Source organism: Melospiza georgiana, chromosome 9 (assembly GCF_028018845.1).
Source record: "Melospiza georgiana isolate bMelGeo1 chromosome 9, bMelGeo1.pri, whole genome shotgun sequence".
Lineage (NCBI taxonomy): Eukaryota > Metazoa > Chordata > Aves > Passeriformes > Passerellidae > Melospiza > Melospiza georgiana.
The window spans coordinates 10,915,934-10,938,434 of record NC_080438.1 but is presented as its reverse complement, the minus strand read 5'-3'; the positions used below and the strand labels follow the sequence as shown (position 1 = coordinate 10,938,434).

The window sequence follows — 22,501 nt, the reverse complement described above, 5'->3', positions numbered from 1 at the left end:
CTGCCCGGCGGCCCCGGCCGGCCCCCGCTGCCCGCGCCGCTCGGCGATGCCGCTGCGGCTCTCCACCCGCGGCTGCCGCACTGGATGGGCGAAGGCGGCTGCGCATGTGCCGCCAGCGCCTCCCCGCCCGGGCGGGGCGGGAGCCCGAGGGGCAGCGCCGGGGCGGGCCCGGGCCGCCCCCTCCCCACGGGGGCTGCGGGCGCCGCGTCAGGCGGGGTCGCTCGAGGTGGGTCCGGCCTGGGGTGGGGCGGCCTCGGGAGCGCGGACAGGCCCGGCCCAGCCCAGCCTTAGCCCGGCGGCAGCGGGAGGAGGAGGCGGGGGGGAGCGTTTCCCGCGGTCAGGGGGCGCCGGCGGCGCTGGGAAAGGCTGGGAAAGGGCGGTGTCCCTCGGCCGCGGGTCCACCCGCCCCGGCGTCCCCGCTCTCCACTGCGTGGCCGGACGGGCCTGCTGCGGTGTCGCCGGGGAAGGTCGGGATCAGCTCCGCGTGTCTCGTCTGTGAGGGGGCTGAGGAGCCGCCCGGATGCAGGGGAGCCCCGCCGGCCGGGGTCGCGGTGACCGGAGCACGGAGCGCGGCCGAGGAAGCGGGCTGAGCATCCCCCGCACCGTGCATTTGTCACTCCAATTTTAAATCGGGTCTATATATAACTTTAAGAATACTCGGGTAAAAAAATGACAAAGCCTTTAAAATGGTTGAGGGCCTGGTCACGTAACCACTGTAATAGCAGCAAGAGTAGCGATTTGCGCTAGAGACCATCTCCTGTCTTGCTCACACGTACCTGGGCTGTTTTGGGGCGCTCACCGAGCCCCTGTAACAGTGGCTGCGTGGAGGGAACATTAGTCACGGGAGGAAGCAGCGACTGCGTGATTAATGACTCAAACAGAACTGGATGGGTTGGCGGCTTCCGAGTGCGGGGCTGAGGGCGCGGCCGTGCTGTGACGGGAGCCCGGCGGAGGCTGTGCCTGCCCCGGCACGGGCACTGTGTGTGTCATCGGTGACCCGCGGCGCCACAGGGCGGGAATCGCCACGAATGGGCAGCAAATAGTTATTGTAGCCTATTGTGGATATATTGTTATTGTATGTGTGTATAAATGTGTATATCTACATGTATATATGTATATAAAAACCATATGTATGGTTTGGAGTAATGTCTAAGTCTGCCCTTCTTCCCCTAAAGAATAATTAGACAAAGTCTAAGCATGACATTGTAAGTTTTCAAATAATATTCCGGCCAGACTGTATTTCTTGTGTTTCGAGTGGACTGTGAATTGATCTGCACAGATTTTTCCTTTGGTCTGTGTCTGTGTGTGCTTCTAGCACTTCGGGTGCTCAGGGAGACAAACATCAGGATTATGAGACAAGAATACTTTACAGTTTTACTGACATGTAGCTGTATTAATTAGTAATGAGTAATGAAGGGGTTGTGGAGGTCAACATTTGAAGAAATTGTAGCTGAGTATTCCCCATACACTCGCTGGGATGGGATTCCCAAATTGTCATGCATACCACTCATAAGTGGTGCATACCTAGCTACAAAACCAGGAGCTGCTGTGGGCAGTACTCCGCAGAATGGAGGGGAGGAGGAAAGTTGAGAAATCCTTGCTTTAGCAGCTAAGGACTGAAATTCCCAGATCCTCTGCAGCAGAAATAGTAATAATAATGCCAAATTAATATACAGGTGCACTTGGAAAAGGTTCTCTATTAAGAAAGATTATATGCTTAGTTTTCAACAATTAATATTTGCACATTTTCCTAAATTATTTTTTATGCGTACTCTGGAAACAAGTAACATTAGACACTTCACATTATTTTAACTATTTTTTACACTGCCAATAGAAATTTAAAAAAAATTCTTCCTGCATATTTAATAACAAACACCTGAAATTCTTAAGCTTTAAAATGTCAAATGATTTGTGCTAAGAAGAAAAAAAAGAATTATGTTCCAGATCCAAATTAATTTGTTGTATGACTGAGAAAATACCTCAGAATTAGATCAGTCTGTAGGAAAATATGTTTAGAAACACTGTAGGACCATTATTTAGCTATAATGGAGTTTTTTGTGGGTGCAGCACTTGTGCTGATGAAACCTGTTCAGAGTTTCACCAGCAATCAAAGTGGAGTAACTGCAATCAAAGTGGGGTTTCACTTGCTTAGTTCTCTTAAAAGAGAATGCATGAATATAAAATCTAATATAAGTGCAAAAGAAGACATTACCACCAGTTGCTGGAGTGCCTGTGCCAGTTCTTCTACTTTTGCAAACATGCCAAAATGCCATCTTGCTTATTGCATTGTCAAAGATATCAACAGCCAAAATGGAAAATGATTAAAAACTGCTCTAATTGCTCAGAGTAAATAAACAGGAAAACTGAATGAGGAGTCATCCCTTTCTGCTCTGATCCTGTTTATACATCTTGAAATATTTTAAATAGTGATACTTTCCTGTATGCAAGCTTTCTGCTGCAGTGTTCTATACTTTAGCGTTAATTCCGAGCAGAAAGGCAAAGTATTAAAACAAGCATCTCAGAGATTTTTATTTTTTACCTTCTTTCTCCCTTCGCCTCCCTCTGCCCCAAATTAGAATCCCATTTGACTTGTTTTAGCCTGTGATTACATCATAAGCCTGATTGTTCACTGTCATGTGTCTGGCCATTTTCACAGTGGGTGTACCAAGCCTGTAGTGAGCATCAGGCAAAGGAACCAATATGACCATGAAGCTGTGAATAATGGTGTGCATGGAAGTTCTAATAGTTCTAACCTTTGGAGATAGTGGAGCGAGTCCTGACTAACAATTTCATTCATTTTTTCCACTTGTTTTAAGATTCACTTAGTTTCTCAAGAGGCTATGTGTAGAATAGAGCCTGTAGGCTAATTTCAGGCCAGCACTAGAGTACTGAAGTTATACTGAACTCTGAGTTATTCCAGTGTTGAGTCTGGAATAACATTTCATGCATAGTTTCTTCCTTTGCAACACTTTATGATAAAGGCAAAGTAAAATGTGTTAAGTTAGAAATACCTTGGCTGTTTTTGCAGAGGCACTGTCTGTAGCCTGACTGGGTGCTAGTGAACAGCCACTTTATCAGGCTGCCTACGGAGGATAGCAAAAACATTCCCACTTCAGTTTAGCTATGTTAGGGCAAATCCACAAACACAGCAGTTCACAGTAGCTATTCTGCTGAGTAATGCTTCACTTTTGAGGTTGGAAACAGACTTGGAATAACACTGTGGGCATATTATCTTTAATTGCTGTTATCAAATTTGCCTAATTAAGATGATCCCATCTGTTTTCCTGAGCTTAGAGGATATCAGTCATAATAAAGTGGTTTGGCTGAGGGGAGGGGTGCACCCCGTGGCCTGTAACCTCTGCAGTGAGGCTGCATGCATGACTTGATGTGGTGCTGTCAGTGTGCAAACCAAGAACCAGTCATGTCCCAGTGGGATCCCTCAGGAATGTGCTTGTTGACTTCAGCAGGTTTTGTGTTACATATATGAAGTTAAACAGGTAATCTATAAATCATTGTGTGAGATTATTACAGCCAAAGGATGACTTATGAAATAGAACTATTGATATTCCACCCTCTTCATTAAATATATTTATTTACAGGTAGTGTTAAAACTGTAAGAGTTAAGAAATTTTATTTTTAAATAGCAATCCAGTGGCTATAAGCAATCTAGGAGACTCCTGGAGAGTGTAGAGACATTTTGCTGGTCCAGGCATTACAGAAGAGAAGGATTATGGGTGCTGGTGCTTACCCATGCAGATGAGCTCATTAGAGGGGCCAAGATTGGTGGAAGCCTGAACTGCAGTGACCACTCCCTGGTGGAGATTGTGAGGACTGTGAGCCTGGCAAGGAGCTAAATTGGGACCCCAAACTTTGAAGGAACAGGCTTCCAGTTGTTTAGGAGTTGGTGAATAAGATTCCCTGGAAAACTGTCCATAGGGATAAAGAAGCTGACCAGAGCCAGCAGCTCTTAAAAATATTTTTCTTAAAACTAGATGATCTTTAAGGTCCCATCCAACCCAGGCTATTCTGTGATAATTATTTGAATGATTAGCTGAATGATTAAAGTGCTTTGCCATTATTACTAACATGCATATATGTCGTTTTTGCAAGCTAGGAGTTTTCTCAGAGCATATTTTGGAAGGGAATGTGCTCTTCCTGTTTCAGGATGATACAAAAGTACAAGAACAGTTACATAATTACTGTCTTTCAAGTTCTTCTATTATTTTGTGATCAGAAAGTCCTGAGGGAAGAAAACAGTTTACCAACTTTATACATTACAGTAGTCATGAGCCAAAGGGAAAATAAAGGTTTCTATGACATTTTACTTGAATCATCTGTGATTTTTGATACAATTAAAAGTAAAAGAAGGAAAATTGGAGTAATAGCTACTTTAGCACATTACTGATACTGAAATCTGCACAATGAAAAAGCTGCTCAATGAAAATCAGGTGTGGTACCCAACAGTCACTTCTCTTATTACTTGGACACTACTGGTTTCATTTCCTTAACCTGACTTTGACCTAATGTAGCTCTGCAAAACCTCTGATCTCCCTCAACACTCAGGACTTCTTGGTTTCTTTCGTCTTTTTCTCTGTTTACTTTGGTGTCTTCTTTTCTGAGATTTTAAATTTTGCTTCTGATTTTTAAAATCTGATTTCCAGATTTCCACTGGCTTCTTTTGTGTTCTTCCCATCTGGTGGAATTGCTCTTGTTCTAGGGGGTTTTAGATGAGCTGTCTTCCCACATATGCTGTGCAATACTCCCTAATTCAAGGGCTTTCTTCTTCTTGACATTCCACCATTGCCAGGTTGTCTGTGATGAAAAAAATACCCTGCTATAACTTGTATTTTTTACTATAAACTTTAAAACATATGGAAAAGATCCTGCTCCCTTCATTAAGTGAAAGATCTGCTCTATATCTTTATGACCATCTACTGCCTGACATGTTTTCTATGGAAAATTCTGAGGGTGATTTTTAATGAATATAATCTTTAAATGGCTTGGCTGCACTGTAAAATAGATGTATGGTGGGAAACTTGCATTCAGAAAAATACTTTGTACAAAAATAAAGCACTATGTTATTATTGTTGTTAGGTAATGCTTTATTTGCATCCCAGTTTAGAGGGAGATGGACATGACTCTAGTTTTCAAACTGTACATTCAGGTAAAAGAAGTTTAAATCAGTTAGTAAAACTTTTTCACTAAGTCTGAATGAGAGTGAATACAAAATTGTGCACTTCTTCGTGCTGTGACTGGCTTCTTTTGTGCTGCTTCTACATGTAAAGAAAGATCTGAACATTCATAAAAGCTCATTTGTTTTGAGCATATACATAATTTATTAGAAGAACATGAATAGACTTCAGTTTCCCATGTTTTGGCCCTGCTTCCAGTTTTCACTGAAGCTCATGTGTGTCTGAAGGAGAGCAGCAGTAAAGAGAATGCTATGTTTGAACAGTAAATTTCTGGTATCATTTCATTGCACTGAAATTCTTTCTTTTTCCCGAAGAGATGCTAAAGAAGATGAATGAGGAAGGGAAAGCAAGGGAATAGCACGGAAGACTATCCAGTGAAGTTGGTTTGGTTTTTTTTTTTGTTTTTGTTTTTTGTCTTTGAAACATCATAATCCAAATTTTCTCTTATACTTTTAGGGAGTTTCCGTTTCCCTTAAATTACTAAGAAATTGCATGTTATTGAGGATTTTTTTGTTACTTTAGGGAGCTGCTGTACATGGCTGGTAACTGTTTAAAAATCAGCCCTGGAAAGTGTATATCAAAGATTATTATTGTAACCATTTATGCATGCTCAGTAAGGTCATCACAACCTGAGTGTTTAGAACTCTGTTACATTTAATTCTCTTTTGGCATAACTTAATTTGTTTATAATACTTTCTCAGTAGCTTTACAGAGTGTTTGCCTTATGATTCATTTGAAAACATGTTCAAGATAGAAAAATGTATGGGATATGTAAGCCATGTACAGAACAATTTCATTTAAATACTCCCCAATTTTAATATATATGAGAAACATGGAAAGAACAACAATTATTTCAATACTAGCCTTAAACGAAATGTGTGTGTATATATATATTTAGCAATAAAATCTTGGCTCCAACAAAGATTTTTTTAAGTTCAGGTTAATCCTATGTGTTGCTCCCATTTGAAATCACTGGTGCTACAGACATGATTAAATATAAGTGTATATATAATTGGTTTTCTGGATTAAAGGTGTCATGCAGTTTATTTGTAATTGAAGAAAACAACCGAGGTGGTCTCTTTCTTGTGGAAAGTTTCAAAAGATAAATGAAGTACAAAAATTTGCACATCTCTGGTTATTCTGTCCTCCTGTGGTATTCTTGCCCTACAATACACATGGCTCCATTAAAGCCTGGAGAGTTATCTCTGCTATCTCACCTGGGCAGGGGGCAGTCTCTGTTCCACTTGGTGGCACAAAGAAAAGAAATGTCCATCATTTTCATGGTTGTTGGAAACTCTCTGATCACCAGTCTGGTTGAATGTGGATGAAGGAAGGAGGCCCTGGCCTTGCTGCTCAGGATGTGTGTGAGCCCCAGGTGTGATGGCCACTGCCCTGGAAGCAGCCTGAGACAGACAAAGTAGCCCTGGGACCCCCAGTTCAGCACAGTCAGAAAGTCTCCCCTAATCCAGGGTTTGTTCTCACAGCCACAGTTCAGTTCTTACAGATGGTAATTTACTAAAGGAGTGGAGAATCACCCTGGGGGAGAGCATGCTAGCAGGCACCGGGTTGAATCAAGGGATCATTCCATGAAACAACAAAAGTAACACCTGGAGATTTTATACAAGGAGGGAAACTTGCTGGGATTTATACCTATTACCTTTGATCTGGCAAGTCTCTGTATTTGTGTCAAACTCTTTCTTCCTTTTTTGTTTGTTCCTAACAGAAATGAAGCAAGTGCCAGATTGGAGAATGTAGGGCAACAGAACAGATTTCACTGCAATGTGCCAGTGTGTGGTACAGATCCAGCTGGTTCAGATGAGTGCGTATTTTGCTATGCATTGGGCAACTGTTGAAATGGAGTATTTGAAAGTCTCTGTTGCAGTTGGTAGTCTGCACTTTCAGAAGTGGGAAAAGCAGTAAGTCATGGTCCCCAAAGTGTTGGGGAAGCAAAAACAGTCTCAGTAAGAAAGCATGTTCAAGGTAGAGGGCACGTAGCCATGCTTTATTCTCTTTTACCACCAAGGTCCTAAGGGGTATTGTACTGGTATAATTAGGAATAAAACTTGACTTTTTTGGGTAAAGAGATGAACTGGAGATGCAATAGTTCAGTGGAAACAGAAAAAACACCCAAACCACATGGTATTTATGTTGTAGCATGTCATAGGACTTCTAGTCAAAGATACCATGGTGCATATGCTGAACAAACTGATGAACCATTGTAGTTCAGAGTGAGAATAATACAGGTGTTAGATATTTTAAGACTAGGCAAAGGGTAACAAAAAAAGGCTTTGATTACTAAATTGCTCTGATTTTGTTATCTAACAGAGCCCAGTCCCACAGAAATATCCTCACTGCAGCTAGAAAACAAGTTCCTTGTGCATCACCAGCAGGTTAGGAGCCATCTGAATGGAGATGGTGTGTCTGGGCTTCTGCTGGCTCTTTAATCATTAAAGGATGACATGTCATGCTTCCCAGGGCCAACACCCTCTTGTAACCACTGCCTCCCTTTGTGGCTCCTTGCAGAGCAGACAGTGGCTGTAAGACAGAAGCCTTTTGGCAACCTTGCCTTTTTAGACAAGTTCCAGTTCATGCAAACTCTCCAAGAATGGTAATGTCTTTATACACCCAGCATGTTAGCTGAATTGCAAATAATCTCAAAGCAACTGTGGTTTCATAGACTTCTGTAGTTTTGATTTGTCTTGAACTGTAAGGTAGGTAGAGATATTTTGGGGGATAATGTGATCTAGGGGAGAAAAAACCAAGTTAGGAAAATCAGCAGAAACTTATTTAAGATACTCTGTCTCTTGTTTTTTTTCTGGCCCTGTTCTTTCTAGTGTTTCTTTTGAAATGACCTCACCATATATATTAAGAAAAGTTTATAATATATTGATATTGATGAAATTTATATGTTTTGATTATCTCCTTTTAGTTTTGAATTGCTGGGAGGTTTATTCCTCATAGGTGTAAGCCTAAGCCACCAATTCCTTTCCAGTCTCAGTCAAATCAGTATTGTAGCCTTCTTGTTTCTTGACACCTGGCTATTACCTGATAGAAAACTTCCTTAGCTGGGGCTGAAATCTATTTTGTGCCTGAAATCTAATTTCTGTATATCTTGCTAGTTGCCACAGGAAAGAATATTGCTTTGGTCAGGAACTCTACAAAATGACCTGGTTGTAATGGGTCAAGAGGCAAAAATGAAATGGGTACGCTGAAATTAGACTTTTGTGTGGCTCAAAGCTTTGAATCATTTGTTCAAAACAAAAACAACCTGACATAATTTAACATTTAAATTCTGGGCTAAATGTTAAATAGCCAGGTTTTTTCACAACCTGGCATTATACCCAGGTCAGCTGAGTTGTATTGAGAATTAGCACAGATTTATTCCACTGAATTGTTTGGCATATAAAATAAGGAGTGTTTCATGTGTATTTCATAAAGTCTTCCTTAAAAAGAAAACACACTTCAGTGAAATCTTGACCATACAGCACAAAGTCTCCTTTCACACTTCAGTATTGAGACTTATTTAATATCCAAGAGTTAGAAAACATAAAATTATCTGGGGTGCAAACTTGATAAACACAAATTTTCTATCAATAAAGCAAGAGAAATACATGCAGTGCTAAATTGTTTACCTTGTTTAGTGTAAATTTAATTTAGTCCAAAACTCAAAAATGTCTTTTAAAGCTTGTAATCTGAATTCTTTTGAACAGGGTATCATGCTGGAATTTTTTGCCGCCAAGTTACAGATCCCAGAAAAATAAGGTTTGCATGAAAAGTTCTTGGCAGATCTCTCTTGGAACAGCACAAACAACACAGCTTAACAAGGAGGCATTCATTATTTCTGTCTTGTTACCCTCTGCTATTACAGTTACCAGCTGTAAGGTTACTGGCATCTTTGAACCTTCTTAATAAAAAGCATGGGGAGCAGTTATTCAAGGATGATACTGAGAAATATGTTGCATTTTTCAGGTTTATTTTGTTTTTAATAGCCATTGTGCTTTATCAAGTTGAGCTAATGCATTATCTGCATGTTCTCAAAACAAACAAAGTTAAGGAAAGTAACAATTACAGAAGGACAAACCTGTTGGTCTCACTTTAGCAGTCTGAGTTCCTTGAGTGTGTGATTTAAAAATTGTAGTTACAGCCTTTCTGTGCCCTTCAGTGATTTTTTGGTGAGAGATTCAACTAGGGCAATTTCATTGAGAAAGAAGGAGCACTAAATGTAATGTAGGGAAGCATGAAGACTAAACCAGTTGGTTAATACTGGCATCAATTTTAACAAGAGAACTGATAAAAAGTCTGGTTTGTAGCAGCTCTCTTGCATGTATTCTAGGCCTTTCATGCAGTGGTTTCTGCTGCCAAAGCCAGCAGTGCTGGTAGGAGCTTTAGTGGTGGAAAGAAAAATTTGTTAGCCATTTACTCAAGAGGTTTATGCCATAAATCTTGTCTTCAGTTTGTCATAGTATTGGATTTCGACTCTGTTTCCTTCACTCCCTATGAATGCAAAGTACCTATTATATTTGTCATACTTGCTGATTAATTAGAAAAGTCATAATCTCTTAAGTTACATAATTGAAATGAGAGTTTATTGATGAGCAGGTGGCAACACACATTGGACACAGGTCATCTGACAAGCTGGAACTGGATGATTCCTCTTGTCTCTTGTGGAATTTCTTTTTTTCTCTCCCATCCTTTTGTGTCAGACCCCAAAGGAGGAGGAAAAAAAGGTTTACTTTCAGTAAGTGCATGTTGTGTGAATGTTATCTTACTGTTAGAACAGATGCCAATCTCTTTTGCCTCCAAACAGACTTACTAATTGGAACACAAATATATCCTCTCAGAAAGAAAAAGAGATTAACAGAAAAGAAGAGAACTTTTAATTCTTAATTCTAATTACATTATATTTCAAGATTTATTTAATCTTGTTAATTTCCACCTGAATTCTCCAACAGTCTGGGTTATAGTTTGCTGCCTACTGAAGTCTCTGGAATCTGGCAATTGTGTTTGCAATCTTTTGATCAAATCCTTGCTCTCTAAGTCTCAGAGACCTAACAGAGGTTTATAAGTTTAAATTAGTTTAAATGACTCTCATACCCTAAAATCATTCCTTTTAATTGCAAGAAGCTAGACTATCTTGTACACAAAGGCTGGGAATTGTAGTCACTGTCGTTTTTATAACTGTGCTAACAATATGATGATACTGAATTAGGGAGTCCAACAGTTTTCAAAGTAAATATTATGTGCAGTACTTGAGCATATAATCACATACATTAATTATGTTCATAATTTTTTCATAAATTGCCCTATAGAGTTATTTCCCTATGGACTATTGGCATTTAATGCTGAAGCTTCAGGGCAGGATTGCTGTTATTTGTAGTTTTATAATTTTTTTTTCTTTAGAAAGGAAAAAATTATACCTTCTCAGTAATATGCTTTAAGAACTCAGATTTAATTAGATTATTTTTTAAGTTCAAGTTTCACTGTGGATTTCTGCAGAGACTTAATATTGGCCAATGTTTCCTTAGAATGTGGCTCTTCAAACAGAATGCTCAGGAAGCCTGAAAAAATTAGTTCAAATATTTTTTTACTGATTATTTACTTTCAAAAATGAAGGATTTGCCTGTTTAGATTAAATGAAATTAGAAAAACTAGGCCTCAGAATAAGTATACTGCATGTAATACCTGTACAATCAGGACATTTTCACAAGAATATTAATTGTCTAGTTAATGGTTAGCCACAATTATTTGTTTTTAGATTATCTGGATTTTTCCTGTGTGGTTCCTTAAAAGCTGCAATTCAGAAACCAGTGGAGTAATTGACTCACTGGTTCCTTCAATCAAAGAACTATTCATTAAATACACTTTGGGTTAGAGCTGCAGTTGATTACCTACCTAAAAAATATGCTGAGTGGCTTCAAAATCCCCAAGCATTAAATAAACAGAAAAATATTTAACAAGAACAATATTTAGTTTTATGGCATCAGGTGGAGCAGACACAGACACCAGTTCCCAAGTAAACATACTGTGGCTTCCATGCCTCCTGAATGGAAAGACATTCATTCTCCCTTCTTTCCACCCAAGCAGTGGATATTTTGTTAACTCTAATTATATGTATTAAAGTGTGGCATACTTGAAAAAAAAAAACCCACAGAGAATAATTTTTTCATTATTTAATTGACATCTTCATAAACTTAATGTTCTTCATTATAATGTTATTGAACAGCAGCAGCAAGGCTCTGGAATTTCTAGTTTAGAATGATGTGACATGGGATACATATTGAGATATTTGAAGGAATTAATAGCTTAAAGAAAACCCAAAGCTGTTCCTCTGGATGTGATTTTAGACACATTTTAATTGTCAGATCTGTCAGTCCTGGCACTTGCCACTTGAGGGAGTGATGCACAGGTGCTGGTGGGACTCCAGTTTGAGTCCACTCTCAGCAGATTTGCACGTGCTGGGAGCTCACTCAAGGTGGAAAACTCTCACATTGTGTGAAGATATTTTGGCTACAAAGGAAACTTGAAATGCTCTGTATTAAAATGTTTTGGACAGTTCCCCTTTGGGATGGTTTTATCTGTTCCTCAAACCCCTGTGTGGAACTTGACCTTGGCTGCCAGATGTGAGGAGGTGCACAGAGGTTTGGTTCTGGGGCAGTTTGGTTCAGGCTGGAATTAACGGGGTCACTGTGGGTGGTATCGCTGTGGGGAGCTGGGGTGCATGGCACAGTCAGGCAGCTCTTTGCAGTGCTTCTGATGCTGCCTCTGAATTAGTGCTTGGAATGCCTGTTTCTTATGGATTTACTGGGCCTGGCAGTAGAGGGATTTCGTCTCCTGCTTTAATCCAGTCTTGTTTTACTGAATTATTTATTATTTGCAAGTGCTGGGAAAGATTGGTTCATGCTTCAAAAGAAAGGCTGTGAGATGTTATAGGGCAAATGCCTGTTTTTAAACTGAGGGCAGGAATCCTTTCTGTATATTTGATATAGAAACCTTGAGTGAACATGAAAAAATCTTGATATAATTTAAGATAGACCAAAAAGTGGGATACTTACTATTAATAATCTGTTTTTTATGGTTTTCATTATTTCTTTTGACTTTTAATCAATAGTTGCTGTCTTTGTTATTCTAACAGAAATTTGCATGAAGTTGAAATAATCTGTTGCTACATATTTATGTAGTAAATCTGTCAGTATGTATGGGTCTTTTTGTACATGTGGGGTTGTGTGTGCTTTGTTACATTTCTGTAGCTCCTAATATTTACTTTAGAAGTTACTCTGAAGATACACTTTAATTATATAAGGACTATGTTTGTGCAGGGGTTTCTAATAACAATATGGGATACCTTCCTGAGCAGCTATTGTACACGAGTGTGGGCAAGATGGGAGTATTTAAAGTCTTTGAGTTTTACCAACTCAATTAAATAACTTTAACACTTTCCTTTATGACACCCCCAGATAAATTGTCCAGAATGAGCAAAAATTACTGTCCATAATTGCTCATGGATTTCTAGCAGGACTTAAATCCACCTTTATTCAGCCAGTGCTTGAACTAACTAGTTTTTAAGAGGAAAAATATGAAGACAAACCCCTTTGTAGGATATCTGAGAGCATCTTGTCTGGGACATGTAATGTTCTCTAAAGGTACAAAAATTGGAATTCAAAAAACCTATTAAAGTGCCATTCACCTCAGATCTGATTAGCAGCATCAAGAGCTGAGAGGATGGGAATTAAATTCCCCAAGGCACTTCTTACTCTTACATATTTCATCATTCTGAAAAGAAAACTTAGGCAAGTGACTGAACCAGAATGTTTATGCTTTAGTCCAGGAAAAAAAAATATTTATTCAGTGAACTCACAAAGTACAATATCTGTTTCAGAAGAGGTTTGTTACATCTATACTGATTAACTTCTCCATGTAAATAAAGAATAACCTACTACATTCTGTGAGCAGTGAGCACCTTTTATAAAGCATGTTATAATTTTTGTTAGAAGAAATAATGAACTATCAATAGCTGTCCAGCCTTTACAAGCCACTCAAGGCACAGTAGCTCTATTGTTACCTGTTATTAGTCATCTCTTTTTCAGACTGTTGAGTCTACATAGTTGTTTCTTGCATGGAAGCCCTATCATGCTTTTGAATATCCACAGAGTGCTTTTCTAAAAATTTTTTCAATTTCTACTGTAGTCTTTCTCACTCAAGAGGAGAATTTCCTACCTTAGTTTTTTCTTACTGCTGTTGCATACTGAAAACATTAGAAAAAGCTGATATATATAAGATGTTTGCATTTTGGTGCATGGACTGTATAGGGTATGAAACATCTCTTATACTATTAAATATTGTTGAAATACTGGTCTTTGTTTAGCAAATGATGTTTTGAATTCCAGGAAATGACCTTGTGAAAATGGAAGTAAGAAAAGGAAATTTGCTTCTGTTAGGGAGGGAAAATGAAGGAAAGAAAGTTAGTACAAACAAAGGGGAATGACATAGGCTGAATCAGAGAAAGGTGGGGATTTTCACAGGAATGTATGGAGTGTGGGTGGAAGGTGCCTGCACATTTTTAAGTTTAGTGATGCCCACTTTCCAAATGTTCAATAATCTTTTCAATTCTTTGTTTGATCTCTGTATACTTTCAAGCCTAATCAAAAAGAAGGGAAATTTAATTCATGGAACAAAGAGCAGCTAACAAACAAGCTCTAAGTGATGTCCAGGTGTTAGAAAAACAAATTACTTGTTGGTAGAATTACCTTGTCACGGGGTAGGGCTTGACATGTTCCACTGACCTCAGACCTATGGGAAGGCTGGTAAGGCCTTGGAAGAAGGATGTTCCCTGACACTGGACACAAAGAATGCAGGATTCACCAGAATTCCCAGGATAAGGAAGAAACTAATAAAGACAACTCAGGACTGTGCTGAGTCAACAGTCTCATGGCCCACCAACCCAAAAGAGAAAGACTGAGCATGCAGACTAATTAGCACGAGAAACGAGGGAATCATTAATAACAGAAATAGAATTCAGGTAATTAAGAGAACCGTGTAACTTGTAGCCAATGAACATGAATTTCTTTGTCGGCTAGAATAGTAAAAAGTTCCGATAATTGGCGCGCTCGGTTTGTGGAGTACCACCGCGCACACAGGCTTGCGCATCTCTGAGATAAATAATCAATGTCTCGAATGTGTAATTATTGCCTTGCTGCACGCTGGGCAGCGAAGCCGATTTTAGTAGGTAACAACCGCGCCTGCGGCCCCCATCGCAGGCCGAGCCCGGCAGTCGCGGCCCGGGCCCGCCCGGCGGAGCGCGCAGGCCCGGCCGGCCCGGCCGCGGGACCCGCCCCGGCCGCTGCCCTGCCCTGCCCGCCGGGAGCTGTGGGCGGGAGCGGCCCCGTGCGGCCGCCGCCATTTTGTGCGGGAGGCGGTGGCGGCCCGGCGGCAGGGGCTCGTGAGCCGGGGGGGCCGGGGCCGCACTCCGCCTGCGGCAGCGGGCACGGCTGTCGGGCAGGAAAGCCCTCGTGCCGCTCTGTTCTCCCGTGCGGTGTGTGGCTCTTGCCGGGTGACAGGGCTGGGAGAGGCTGCCCGGGTCCCGAGCAGCGTCCGCCCGCCCTGCACTCTGCGTCAGCGCTGCCCTCGCCGAGAGGCTGCTGGGCGTGCAGAGAGGTTCGTTGCTGGAGATTCCCATTAGGCGCGAAAATCCAATGGTGATATTTGGGTTCTGGTCCGGCAGCGCGGCGGAGCTGCGGCCCCGGAACCGCGGTCCGGCCGCGGAGCTCTGCGGGCCGGCGCTGCTGCCGCGTCCTCGGACTGCTCCCGGTTACACAAACACAGCTGACTGTGCACGCTGACATAGCTTGGGGTGCTTAAAAAAGATAGTGTGAGAAGAAGTTCGTAGAGATTGGTAGGCACAGTGCAATTTTCTCAGAATAAAATTGCCGTGTTTTGTGTACTTTTTTACTGATTGTACGATAGCAAACGATTGGTGAGCATATCTGATGCTTTTGAAGACAAATACTGAAAGTTTCAGAATATAAAATATGGTTATGTTTTCACAATATGTCTTGTATTACAGTGTATGTTTGGCAAATTGATGGTGCGAGTCTGCTTGTTTCTGGACATTGAACAAGCAGAGCTGAACTCTAAACAAATCTCAAAAGTTTGTGCTTAATTTTAAGTGGACTTTAAAAAGAGCAACTGAAAGAGTGATCTTGGATGGATCCTGTATTGGATTTGACATCCTTTCCAAAACTGGTAGTTTTATTTAGTTTAGGTTGTGTGGGTTTTTTCCATACCTTTGAAGAATGTTTGCATCTGTAGTTTCATCTTAGAAATAGGTGAACTCTCCCAGGATTTAAATATGACTGGCTTGCAAAATTGATACATTTCCACACTGTGAAAAGCAAAGTTCTCAGCTGCAAAGGCTGAATACTGACAATAATTAACTGTATTCTATATATTCTTCTTCACATTTTCATCAACATTGTTACAATCAAGATAATTTTTAAACAATACATATTATAGATCTTTTCAGAGATTGACGGTTGGAATGTTTGCCAATACTTGCTAGATTATTTTTTTTGTGGTAACAAAGTAAAATGTACCTTTTTCAGTAGTAGTAGTTTCTAACAGCTGTAACCATTTTCTTTCTAGTGTGCTGAAGCATGTTTTTACCACGATCTGTTAAAGTCAAGAGGACTGCTGATGAGGACAAAAGTTGTACAGCTAAGAAAAGTAAACTGTCTTCTGGAGGATCTTCACTAGGGGAAACCACAGAGTTCCAGGACTGTAAGTCAGTTAGAACAGAAACTTCTGCTTCAACAGACAATCCAAGTGAAATTGTACGAGAACACGCAGAACCTGCAGCTGCAGACCTTGGTGTTGCTAATACACCATTGGCACAGGACAGCCAAAATACCGAGGATGATGGCTCTCTGGAAGAACCCATCAAATCCTTCAGCAAGTCCCAGCGCTGGGCGGAGCCTGGAGAACCCGTGTGTGTTGTGTGTGGCCGCTACGGGGAGTACATCTGCGATGAAACAGATGAAGATGTTTGTAGTTTGGAATGTAAAGCCAAGCACCTTCTACAAACTCAAGCAAAGGAAAAGCAGCTTACATCTGATCAAGCTGCAGATTCTCAAGCAGAAGCTCACCTGCTTAATACACCTTATTTCTACAAAGATCATTCCTTTATTTTAGGTTTGCAAGAGGAGCAGGTTGAGAACCTTAAACTGCAGCTGGGTATTGCTGTCCAGGGCCAGCAAGTTCCAAGACCTATTGTAGAGTTTGAACACTGTGGTTTTCCTGAAACTTTAAACAATAATTTAAAGAATTCTGGCTATGAAGTCCCAACTCCCATCCAAATGCAAATGATCCCTGTTGGACTGTCAGGGAGGGATATTCTGGCTAGTGCTGACACGGGCTCTGGAAAAACAGCAGCTTTCCTGCTTCCTGTTATTATGAAGGTTTTGAAAGAGGTAATGAAACTTGAGATAGTTAGAGAAAGCAGTTTGCAGCTTTTTCTGTTGGATTCCCAATGTAATGGAGAATGTGATTGCAGTGTTTTTCATTAACATTCAGTGATTTATTTGACTTTTGATTGGTCAATCATTTGGTTCTTGGAGGGGGGAGGTGCTAATTATTTTTAATTAAATTGAATGTTTTTTCACTTTGGTCAGGAGATGAAGCAACTCTATCAATATTACGTATTACACAGTTCCTGCTTGTTGAGAAGTTAATTAAATTCTGTGGTAGACTTCCTAAATGACTTAAAATAGAAAGTGAAAATAACTCCAGGTCCTCTCTAAGTTCTTCCTGTATCTTCATGTATCAAATGACTCAAAGGGATTTGTTGGAATTTGTATGACTTCACAGAGTAATTTCTCTTGCAATATATTTGGTTGACTGTCAGATAATTGCAGGAAATTGGGGTAAAAAAATTTATGAAATCCTGTAGTTACACAGTCTCCACTTTTATACTGTGAGAAAAAAAAATAGGAAAACTACTTTGTAAGGACATGAATGTATGATTAGAAGCAATGGCAATGAGTATTCTGTACCTTGTGTGTGGTTCAGAAGTGCTTTCTGCTTTACGGGATTTATTCAAAAAGGGATGCATATATATTGGATATATATTGGATGTATTAGAGAATTTGGGACATGATTCTACTGATGCTCTGCACTGTTTAGATACTTTTACAGAATGTATATACACACAAACATGTATAACTTTTTTCAAATGAATAATTGAAAGATTATTTAAGTAACTCTTTTATTCTTTGAAGTACTTTAGCAACTCCTAAACTCTAGTTTAAGAACAAAAGCATTATGTAGAAGTAGGTAAGAAAAGGTGTATACACTCCAGCAGTTCCTCTGTCTGATTATCATTAAAGTCTGCAAGACAGATACATGTTTATAGCAATTTGTGCAAAATTGGGGTCTCAATGAAAAATGCATCTGTACACAATCTTTTCCATGCTTCATCTTTAGGTCACTGTACAAGTTAATGTATATATTGAGAAGTAATTTTATTTTGCTGCTTAAAATAATTCTCATTTTTAATGCAAAAGATTGGGAAATTTGAAAGCTTTTTATCTAAATAATAAAGCTATTCCAAATTAATCAGATTTTTCCTCTTCTTTCTAGACAGAAACTCCATGTGCCCTTATTTTGGCACCAACGAGGGAGTTGGCAATTCAGATTGAGCGCCAGGCGAAGGAGCTGATGGCCGGGTTACCCAACATGAGGACAGCTCTGCTGGTGGGAGGTTTGCCCCTGCCCCCGCAGCTGCACCGCCTCAGGCAGAGTGTCAAGGTGAGCTCCGACCCAGAGTGCAGAGCCACGCTGTCAGCATTCACAGGAAACAGAAATGTTACTGCTGGCACCTATGAACACACAAAAATGGCTTTCTCCTAAGCCTGAGCTACTGAAACATTTGTTACTGCCTGAAAATTTAGTTGCACAATTTTTAAAAAACTTTTTCACTTCTGGTTAAACATCTAATAGCTATTTTGTTTGTTTGTTTGTTTTTTAAAAGTTACATTCTGATATTGCTGCTTTCAAAGACTGAAATATGCCAGTATTTTACACAAGGAGTTGTAATTGTTTTTCATGCGGATTTTATTTCTTGTAACTTATCTCCATTAAAGTTTTGATAGGTCCATTTCCTATTAGCGCTTCATAATTTATAAGTTTTCTAGAAGTTTTATTACTTACTTGAGTGCAAGTAATTTCATTGATTACTGCCATTGTTATGTATGTGATGGAATTTTATGGTTTTTCTAGGATGATCCTCTTGTCCTTTCATGGAATTTCTTACTCCCATGGGGTTCTTTCCTCCCTCTTTTTTTTTTTTTTTTCAGGTGATAATAGCAACACCTGGAAGACTTCTTGAGATTTTAAAGCAAAGTTCTGTTCAACTGCATGGCATAAAAATTGTAGTGGTGGATGAAGTAAGTATTTATCAGATCTCTATTACCTACACAGGGGTCCTGGCAGAGTAATGTGAGTGGCTAATCTCACTTATTAAACATACAGAGTGTTTTATATAAAAATAGAATATATTTCTTAAGAGACAGTTTTATTTTTTGACACAGTTTGAAATGTGTTTAAACAACAAATGTTCTATTGCTGTAAAGTTAGGTACAGGATAATACTGTTGAGCCAGTGTGAACCATTTGTTTTTAATTTTCTGACTTAGCTTTTCTTCTGAGTGTAAATGCTCCTGCATTTGGATTGTTACATGTTACATTATGATTCTTTTGTCAATTTAAGTTTGGAATCCTGCTGTTCATGGAAAAAAAATGGTACAACTGTAATATTTTTCATTTAGGTGGATACCATGCTAAAAATGGGTTTCCAGCAGCAGGTGTTGGATATTTTGGAAAACATCTCTCATGATCATCAAACCATCCTGGTGTCAGCCACGATTCCAGTGGGCATTGAGCACTTGGCAAATCAGCTTCTGCACAATTTTGTCAGAATAACAATTGGAGACAAGAATCTGCCATGTTCCAATGTTCGGCAAATTATCTTGTGGGTAGAAGAACCATCTAAAAAGAAAAAGCTGTTTGAAATACTAAATGTAAGTTTAATATTTTTCTCATAAGAGCAATTTATAAAAGGATTCATATCTTTCCAAATCTGTCAGGTTTTCATCTCATGATCAGGACAAAATGAATCCATGCTGATGATGAACAGCCAGTTGTTGTAATCCCTTTTTAAATAAACACTTTAATTTTACAGGATAACAAGCTCTTCAAGCCTCCAGTGTTGGTGTTTGTGGACTGTAAACTAGGAGCAGATCTGTTGAGTGATGCTGTTCATAAGATTACAGGATTGCAGTGCACAGCTATGCATTCTGAAAAGTCTCAGGTGGAAAGAACAGACATATTACAGGTTTGTGCCTACTCAAGTTCAGGGTGTCTGGTAAATTTCAAATGGCCTTTTTTAAAATGTGGCTTCATTTGAATGACTGAGGTCATAATGGACTGCTTTTCTGCAGTAATACCTGAGGTATTGCTGGGGGAGGTAGAGACAGACAGGACTAAGCAAAACTGTAGATAATAATCCTGTTTTAAATGTAGATAAATACAGAGACTGTTTCTCAGATTATCAGTTACAATTAAATGCTTATTTAAATTCCCATTTCAAATAATGTTTGCAATTAAAATTGTGAGTTGGTTCTCTCTTTGGTTATCTCTCTGAATTATATTCCTGTTTAAATCAAGAATACAGGGAGCCATTCTCTTTTCTACAATAGAATAATCCCACTGGGTGTGATCTTACACCAAATAACTAGATGTTAACCCATGCTTGGAGAGGTTCAAAATACAAATAAGGAAAGAAGAATTAATTGTAGGTTGTTCCCTCCTTGCCAGGGATTACTTCAAGAGAAGTATGAAGTTATAGTAAGTACTGGAGTCCTTGGACGAGGACTTGACCTTGTCAATGTCAAGCTGGTGGTGAATTTTGATATGCCTTCAAGTATGGATGAATATGTACACCAGGTAAATAAATAAATAAATTGCTAATGATGTACTTGAAAAGTATATTGAAATATGACATCCAGCTATGGAAATGTAAATGTAAACAGAAAGATAATTTTCCTCTTCAGAATTATTTTTATAGGAAAGGAAAAATGGTGCTGGATGTCTCTTCTGTAAGTCTCTTATGTAAATTACTCAAATCTAGAATACTGTTCCTATTATCTCCTATATAAGTTACTAAAACCTAGAAGAATGTATTTAAATTACTTACTTTTGCAGTGTATTTCTTTCTGTTTTGTACTCTCTTATATCATTTTTTGTCTATAGAAAACAAAGTTTACCATTTTTTTATTGTATGAAGATTGGCCAAATGCCCCTCTTGCAGGTGCAGCTCATCTGCAGTGTGGGATATGCATTAATAGTAAGGACAGCAGTCATGAACTTGATTTCTTCCCCTCTTTCTAGTCAAGATATTTTTTTCTATGGATTTCGTGCTTTAGAAGAGATGGCCTGTGAGTTTCACGTGTGTGCGTTTATGTGCGCAGTCCCCAGCCCTACTTCAGCTGGCACATCAAGAGAACTCATTCTTGCCCTCTTTGTGGCATGAGGAAGACACAGTGCTACTGTGTGCAGTTCTGGGAACATCAGCTGTGGGAAAGGGCAGCAAACTGGAGGCAGTCCAGGTGAAGTCAGGGGCTGGCACACGTGACACTTCAGGACAGGCTCAACTGGGCTTGTTTGGGCTGCTCTGGAGACTTAATTGCTGTCTACATTCGGGTGATTACAGAGGAAACAGAGCCAGACTGGCCTTGAGGATGCCCAGGGAAAGGACAAGAACCAGCAGTTGTAGCTTTCTGCAAGGGAAATTGTGGCCTCATAGCAGGGAGAATGGTCCCATACTGCCTGAAAATCCTTTGTGCTTCAGACACTGGAAACAAAGCCCTGAGGGAGCTGATCTGACTTTGAAGTAAAACTGGTTCCAAACACATGGGGAGGACCTCTGGAAGTTATCCACTGTCATGAACTCCTCAAGTAGCCTGTGTTGTTAACTGCAAAATTCCCCTCTTGTTTTTAAATATCTTTCTGCTAAAGTTTCAAGCATGTATTAAGTAAATAAAGATGCTCTTTTTCTAGCATCAAAACTGTACCAATATCAACATGTTAGCTGTTTCTGAATAGAGAGTCGTTGTAGACTCTATTCTAATTTTTCAAGCATTTTAGAGAATATTGGTAAATAATTTAAAGTTACTAGGACATTGAAAGTAAAGGGCATTTTTGTGGCCGTGCTGACACATATTGTGCTTGATATGAAGTATAACTATTTGGCATCTTTAGTATTTTTTAAAACCTTTTGTTTGGATCAGATTTACTGTAAGCCTTTGCTTCATATCTCAATACAATATCAGACTTCTGGTATGTCACATAAACAAGTCATAATTTTAAATGCATTTCAGCTACAACTTCAGATCTACACATCCTGAATTCAGGAAGCTTAAGTACCCTTGTGCTTAGAGGATGAGAGAGATTTGTTCCTGTCACTTATGTTTACTTGCTGTTCTATAATAAGAAAATAAACTTCTGAGACAACTAGAAGGACTTCCATGTAATATTGCTAACTTAAAATGAATTTATGCTTTTTCAGGTTGGAAGAGCAGGGAGATTGGGTCACAATGGAACTGCAATTACTTTTATCAATAACAACAGCAAGAAGCTCTTTTGGGATGTTGTGAAGAGAGTGAAACCCACAGGCACCATTCTTCCCCCACAGCTGCTTAATTCCCCATATCTGCATGACCAGAAGAGAAGGGAACAACAGAGACTTAAACAGTTACATAATAACCTTGTAACAGGAGACAATATTATGGACATTATTAAAAAACACAACAAAAATAATTCTCAGAGGTAATAAAGGCATATTTATGTAATTACAATAAAAGTATGATTAAAAATAAATACGAAATGTTGTCTTGCATATTGCATTTTAAAAAGAAATTTGTACAGTTTTTAAGAAGTCTCCTTTTTATCTCATCTTTATTTTGAAATACTGGCTATTGTGTGCTTGAATTACTGTAGTACCTAGTAAAAGTACTCTGGAACCCTTTTCCAAAACCAGTAGTCCTTGGTCTTGCTGGCAAGGAAAAAAAATTAATGGCAGATTAGCCTCTGAAAATCCTTTCCTATTACCTTAAGTAAAATCTTCCACTGGAAAATGTTTCTCCAAGTCCTCGGTATGCTCTCTTGGGGTTTATTAAGAACATATATGTAAGTTTTGTTTGTAAACATACTGAAACTCTATTAGTGCCTGTGTACCAGCTGCAAGTTCTGTTGAAGGACTTT

The 22,501-nt window shown here is 39.5% G+C and overlaps 1 protein-coding gene across 2 annotated transcripts; it reads left to right on the top strand.

The window, feature by feature from the left end:
* Positions 1-139: 139 nt before the first annotated feature.
* Positions 140-22,116, top strand: DDX59 (DEAD-box helicase 59). 2 transcript variants are annotated; one of them, XM_058030077.1, is made up of 9 exons: positions 140-226; positions 6,916-7,011; positions 15,831-16,654; positions 17,823-17,990; positions 18,539-18,628; positions 19,009-19,260; positions 19,422-19,574; positions 20,057-20,185; positions 21,807-22,116. In XM_058030077.1, the coding sequence occupies exons 3-9, from the start codon at positions 15,842-15,844 to the stop codon at positions 22,068-22,070; spliced, it is 1,869 nt and encodes a 622-aa protein (XP_057886060.1). In that variant the 5' UTR covers positions 140-226; positions 6,916-7,011; positions 15,831-15,841; the 3' UTR covers positions 22,071-22,116. The 2 variants fall into 2 exon arrangements, with proteins under 2 accessions (XP_057886060.1, XP_057886061.1); XM_058030078.1 differs by lacking the exons at positions 140-226; positions 6,916-7,011 and adding an exon at positions 14,643-14,843.
* Positions 22,117-22,501: the final 385 nt, after the last annotated feature.